The sequence below is a fragment of the Diabrotica undecimpunctata genome, chromosome 6 (genome assembly GCF_040954645.1).
Source record: "Diabrotica undecimpunctata isolate CICGRU chromosome 6, icDiaUnde3, whole genome shotgun sequence".
NCBI classification, from domain to species: domain Eukaryota; kingdom Metazoa; phylum Arthropoda; class Insecta; order Coleoptera; family Chrysomelidae; genus Diabrotica; species Diabrotica undecimpunctata.
In genome coordinates, this window is record NC_092808.1 from 71,465,785 (window position 1) to 71,472,549 (window position 6,765).

Here is a 6,765-nt window from a genome sequence, read left to right on the forward strand (position 1 = left end):
GTTCTGAATTCTTTCTCTCTGTTGAGGTTTTCTATATATTGAAGTTCCTTTTTTAAGTGGTTTCGTTTCTTCATTCTGTGTATTTTGTTTTCTTCTCTTCTCTTTGTCTAGTAATTCTCTATACTTGTTCTAGTTCGGCGGGTAAGCATTTTTGCATAGGCTTCATTTTTTTTCTGTGTTGCGTCTTTGCATTCATCGTCAAACCAGTGATTTTTTAGGGTACAAGTTTCTGTTCCTATTTCATCTTGTGCTGCTGACTCAATATCTTCCCTTATCCTGTTCCAGAATGAGTCTATATCTCTCATGTCTTCTTCGCCTAGACTTTGATTCCTTAACCTATTGGTAATATTTTCCCAGTACTGTTTTGCAACAGTTGCATCTCTCAGCTTCTGTACATTTCATTTTTTCTATTTATTTCTTTTTCTTTGTTGGAGTTTGAAATTCTAGCCCTTAGTGTTGAGATCACTAAACAATGGTCTGAGTCTATGTTTGCGCCTCTATAACTTCTGCAGTTTATTATGTCCGTTCCGTGTCTTGAATCTATTAAGATGTGATCAATCTGACTAGTTGTTCTTCCATCAGGGGAGGTCCAGGTTACCTTATGTATATTCTGGTGTTCAAAATAGGTGCTAGCGACGGTCATGTTCAGTGCTGCTGCTAAGTTTATCAGTCGTAATCCATTATCGCTACTGATGTTGTGTAGGCTATGCCTTCCTATAGTCGGCATAAAAACTTGCTCTCGTCCCATTCTTGCATTCATGTCACCTAGCACTATTTTAATGTCATTTCTGGAGCATCTTCTGTAGGCTTGTTCTAGGTCTTCGAAAAACTGTTCTTTAATGTCTTCTAGTTTGTCGACGGTCGGGGCATGTGCATTAATTAAACTGTAATTAAAGGAATATTATTACGCAATTCTAAACTCTCAATGTTATGGTTGTCAGGCCCAGAGTTTCTTATTAAGCACCCTCTCGATTTTTCTCAATTTAAGATCATTCACATCACACAAAACTTACCTGAGATTCGGTCAACACAAGTTACGTTAACCACGGCCTCCCCTAAAATACAAGTAAATGAAACCTAAGAATTTATTTTCTTTAAGTTTTCGACTTTCTCTCGCATGCAAAGAGTATTGGCCTTTGTTTCTAGATTTATCAAAAATCTGAAAAATAAAAGCTCTAATATCTCATTGCTCTCATCTTCCCTAAAGAATTAAGAATTTAAAGCCGCAACTCTAAGCATTGTACGATACCTTCAATTACGATCATTTCACAGGGAACTATTAGAATTAAAAAGTGGAAAACCTCTCTCGAATAGATCGCTTAGGCAACTTAATGTTTTTTATGATCAGAAGTATTCGACACTACGTGTTGGAGGTAGACTTGCCAAAGCTCCCCATCTCTCTTACAATGAGAAACATCCCATGATTCTTCCTAGTAAGAATCGAATTGTATCTTTGATGATGTATCAAATCCACGTCTCTCTACTCCACAGTGGCCCACAAGTGTGTCTGTCTCATTTCAGAATGAAATTTTGGCCTTAGTCGGGTTTAACTCAAATAAAAAAAGTAATTCACAACTGCCACAGGTTTAAAGCAAAACCAGTTACCCAGTTTATGTCTGATCTTCACTATAACCGTGTTTCAGGCACAAGACCCTTTCAATTTGTCTCAGTGGACTACGCTGGACATCTTACGTTGAAATCATCTCACCTCCGTAGATCTCCTTTCTATAAAGCGTATGTAGCATTTTTCATTTGCATCACCACTAAGTGTTGCCATCTTGAGCTAGTAACCGGCCTCACTAGTCAGGCCTATATTTTGGCACTAAAAAGATTTATAGCACGAAGGTCAGTCCCATCATGTATCTGGTCTGACAATGCGACTAATTTTTATGTTGCAAAAAACGAGCTCCATGAACTCTATAAATTTTTTATGAATGAAGACCACACAACATCCATTAAAGACTTCGCAACTCAGAACCAAATCACTTTTAAGTTCGCTACCCCTCTTAATCCTGCAAGTGTAGGAATACATAAAAGAGGCATTCAGTCAGCTAAGTTTCATCTCCGTCGTGTAATCGGAAACGTAGTGCTCACTTACGAATCCTTCAATACAATACTATGCCAAATTGAGGCAATTCTTAACTCTAGACCACTATTTAGGATCTCAAAATGCCCAGAAGATCTTTCCTTTCTTTGCCCTGCCCATTTTTTGGTGGACCAATCTCTATTAGCCCCACCGGAGCCTAGTAATATTTTAGAGATCCCAGAAAACAGACAGTCCCTCTACCAGAAATTGTCTCAAATGCAATTATTGTTTTGGAAGAAATGGAGTGTCTCATATCTCCAAACCATACAATCTCGATCCAAGTGGTGTACTGTTACTCAAAGTCCCGTACAAATAGATGATATAGTACTCATAATACCTACCCCCGCTAAAGTGGGAGCTGGCAAGAGCCTTAGAGCTAATAGCAAGCAAGAATGGCCTGGTTCGGACTCTACGACTTCGGACAAAAAACACAACTTGTCTTAGATCCATCAGGCAAGTGAGTAAACTTCCTAGCCCCACCTAATATAATTGGTTTTCTTCTCTTTTCTAGTTTCATATGTTTAGATTTTGTTCCTCAGGCGGGGAGTATGTTCGAATAATTCTATTCGAACATGTAAAACTATTTATAAATATTTTTAATTTAGTATTTAACTCCACTTTTGACACAAATGCACCCACTCTATAAATGTCATCAATGTCAAATGATGGTCAAAACAATTTGTCAACAGTTTTTAGAATTATAGTTTTTTGTGCGCTATTTAAATCTCTTTAACTCTTACAAAAAAGACTTCCCAAAAATCAGGTACCCCGCTTACCCTCAGAGCAAATTTAGACGTGGATGAAGCAACATCTCTGTTTGGCAGAAGTCCCTAAAAATCCGTCAAGGATTTAATCCTCAAAACAGGTATACAGTGCTCTTCAAATCGGTCAACGATTTGTCCCGCTGTTGGTATAACAGCAATCAATTATAATCATACATTGTGATATATATTATACATATTGATTATAATACAGTAGTGCCCGTTTTTGTATACACTAGAAGTGTTTAAAGGTATTTTTCGCATGGTTCTCTGGGTGGTCTTTGACACATGGTTACCACATCTCCGCAGCTATTGATTTAGAATCTTCGTGATAACGACTTTAATAGACAATAGTGCACATACACTTTCGAAAGACTTGTTTACTAGTAAGTAGTAGACATTCTTATATTACAGGATAGAGCTCTCATATTTTGTAACCAGCAATCTGTGTTTTACTCTATCTCATTTTAGGACATTCTTCATGTTTGTCCTATTGTGTAGATACTAATTTTATCTACATAAAGTGGACCTTCTAGCCGGATCTTGAGGCTCTTCTCTACCTGTAATCCTCTAATCTCTTTCTTAGCACTTTAGTTCATAACCCCACAAAAATATCTTATATTTTTCTCCACCTTTAATGTTTTCATTTTTTTTGTCTCTTTAAAATTATTTGATAATTTAGGTATTATTTTGTATATATAAATTCTCATTACGTGTCAAAGATGGAGTTAACACAAAGTTTAGAAAATAGACGCTTGGCAAAAACTAAATTGGCAAAATTAAATAATTATCTCGATATAAATTTGGCTAATCTCACTATTCACTCCACCAAAGATCGTATTTTGCATTTAAAAAAGGCGTATGATTCTTATTGCCAAGCCCAAGATGAAATAGTCCTCTGAAGTTGAAGATGATGAAGATACAAACATCATCGATAATATTTATTTAAATATGCTCTCCACACTTGAGGTGAATTTGCTTAAATTTAGGTTAACAGAAAATAGCAGTTCTTCTAGTTCTTTGTCTCAAAATAATCCCTCTAGTTTACCTACGCAAAGAAGCATAAAGCTTCCCCAAATCCAATTGGAATGTTTTTCTGGCGATTTCAATAAATTTCAAAGCTTTCATCAAATATTTACTAGCACAGTAGATGCAGATACATCACTTACTAGTATAGAAAAGTTTATTTATTTGCGTTCTCTGTTAAAAGGAGAGCCCTTCAAGTTAATAGAGAACCTCACACTTCTTCTTCTTCAAGTGCCCTGTCCGTTGCGAACGTTGGCTATTAACATGGCAATTCTGATCTTATTTGCGGCGCTTCTGAATAGTTCGACCGATGTGAGCCCGAACCACTTCCTCAGATTTTGGAGCCACGAGTGTCTTCTCCTGCCTGGCCCTCGCTTACTGTCTATTTTTCCCTGGACAATCAATTGCAGTAGACGGTACTTATCGTGTCTCAATATGTGGCCTAGATATTCAAGCTTTCTTTGTTTACTAACCTCACACTTATAGAGTCTAATTACATTTACTGTTTCAACCTAACCTCACACTTATAGAGTCTAATTACAGGATTGCACTTTCCACGTTAGTTGGTAGGTATTCGAATAATCGTATTGTTATCAAACAGTTATTTGCAAAGATTATTGATACAAAAGGGTTACCTACTAATGCAACCTTTACCCAGCTTAGAGAATTTCACACAACTGTCTCCAATGCATATAAATCTCTTCTAAACCTTAATTTATCGCACGAGAAGTTGTTAAATTTAGTTTTTGTACATCTTATCAGCCAGAAATTAGACAATGCTACACTTCGGCAGTTAGAATTTTCTCAAGAACATGAACTTGAGCAATCAGATGTTTCCCAATTTATGAGTGCGATAAAAAATTGAGTCCGCCATTTAGAAATGCTTTTCATCACCACAGATAAGTCTAAACCCTCCGGTAACAAAGATGTACGATTTTCATGTCATACCCATACTGATGCTAAACAAAATATTGCATTGTCTCGTTCTAGTTCCATTAATAAGTCATGTGCATACTGTAAAAACAAGTCTCATTCTATTTATATTTGTAAAGATTTTAAGTCCCAAAATGTTGCCTCTAGACGTGAATTTGTCAAGCAGCACTCGTTATGTTTTAATTGTTCAGGCAATAAACATTTGATTTAAGAATGTCTTAGTAGTAAAACGTGTTTTCACTGTAACCAACGTCATAATTTTCTGCTACATATGGAGATCAGGACGTGACACTCCTCTGCTCAATCTCAACCGTCAAGGTCTCTCAATGGTAACCGTAGTTCTGTTCCTCAGAATTCTAATACTCATAGTTCTGTAGATAACCACCCATCTACTTCTCACTCACTTCCAGAAGTTGTAGATAATGTTTCACACAGCACAAATGCGGTTACACTCTCAAATGTTGTTTCAACTACTCCTAACAACTCTATAGTATTACTGAGTACAGTTGAAGTATATCTCTGACAAATCTGGCAAACGAATTTATGTCAAAGCTCTTTTAGACAATGCCAGCCAGCTATCCCTTGTAACCAGTGACCTAGTACATCAGTTAGGGATCACCACAGAATCTCAGACCATTAAAATTAACGGGGTTAACTCTGACACGTCCAGTTCCACCAAAGTTTCTCATTTGCAGATTTATTCTGCAGCTACTAATCACAAGTTGAATGCTAGTTGCTTTGTAATTCCAAGTATTGCTGGATATTTACCTCAGGTCAACATAAACGCAAGGCAAATTCATATTCCTAGTTCCATTATATTAGCGGATTCTCGTTATGCAATTCCCAGCCCAGTTCATCTATTGATCGGCGCTGATTTGTATTCTGATATTCTTTTAAATAATGCAGTCTCTCTTGGCCCAAAGCTACCAATTTTACAGGAAACTCTTTTCGGTTACATAATCTTCGGCAGGGTCCCAAGTTCAGCTATTAGTAAAGGATATCATCACTCCACATATCTTAATAATTTGGTCACATGCCATATCAAAAATGTTTCTGACACCCCCCTCTCGTCTGATGAAGTGTTACATGGATTAGTGGAAAAATTCTGGGAGTCCGATCAACTTCCACAGATTCAGGATTCTGTAGATACAGATCACCCCGCAGAAACTCAGTTTTTAAAGACCGTACAAATTCTTCCTTCAGGTCGATACAAAGTCTCTTTAAATTTAAATCGCCCTATTAGTGATATTAAATTATCAGGCTCTTTACCGGCAGCTAAAGCTCGCTTTCTCCAATTAAAGAGGAAACTACACCCTGATCCACAACTCTTTGATAGTTATAGCAAGATCATTCAAGATTATTTAGCCAATGACCAGATTAAAAGAGTATCTTAAAACCCCCTAACCTCAGAAAATAGGCTAAATTATTATTTACCCCACTTTCCAGTCAGAAAAAATGACTCTAGTACAAATATACGGCTAGTATTTGATATAAATAATAAAACTCGTTTAGGTTGTCTTAATAATCAACTGGATAAAGGGTTTTTAATCCAACCTCTTCTTATTGATATTCTTTTAAGATTTCGCACATTCACTCAAGTTTTAATAGCAGATATCCAATCTATGTATATGCAGATACGTCCGCCACTCCAATAATCCTTTAAACATTTTTAAATAAAATGTTAAATCCAGATCCCCTTAATATTTCTTAATTTTGAATTTCTAAGTTGGTATTAAATTATTATCTATATTATTATCAATAAAAATTATAAAAACCATCAGCCATTTTGATTCCTATATTGTCATGTTTCCTTTAATAGTCGATATATCTATCTGTAATTTTTCATATCATATCATTAAGAAATATTCTACGTCTAAATCGAAACTTATAAGATAAAATCATATGTTCAATTTCTATTTTACTTTCCGGCTTTAAACAAACATATAATTATACAGTGAT

At 36.0% G+C, this 6,765-nt stretch overlaps 2 protein-coding genes across 2 annotated transcripts; both read left to right on the forward strand.

The window, feature by feature from the left end:
- The first annotated feature begins 1,930 nt into the window (after positions 1-1,930).
- LOC140444415 (uncharacterized) lies at positions 1,931-2,530 on the forward strand. The gene has a single exon (XM_072536166.1). The coding sequence runs from the start codon at positions 1,931-1,933 to the stop codon at positions 2,528-2,530; it is 600 nt and encodes a 199-aa protein (XP_072392267.1).
- A 2,223-nt stretch (positions 2,531-4,753) lies between these two features.
- Positions 4,754-6,200, forward strand: LOC140444416 (uncharacterized). Its single transcript, XM_072536167.1, has 2 exons — positions 4,754-4,801; positions 5,313-6,200. Exons 1-2 carry the CDS (start codon positions 4,754-4,756, stop codon positions 6,198-6,200), a joined length of 936 nt encoding a protein of 311 aa, XP_072392268.1.
- Positions 6,201-6,765: the final 565 nt, after the last annotated feature.

What these genes read in the sequence shown, in the direction of transcription:
- LOC140444415 (XM_072536166.1), top strand. Translation starts at nt 1,931, where the DNA reads ATGAATGAAGACCACACAACATCCATTAAAGACTTCGCAACTCAGAAC.
- LOC140444416 (XM_072536167.1), top strand. Translation starts at nt 4,754, where the DNA reads ATGCTTTTCATCACCACAGATAAGTCTAAACCCTCCGGTAACAAAGAT. An exon ending in AACCCTCCGGTAACAAAGAT is followed by an intron (nt 4,802 to 5,312) that starts GTACGATTTTCA and finishes TACTGAGTACAG; the next exon opens with TTGAAGTATATCTCTGACAA.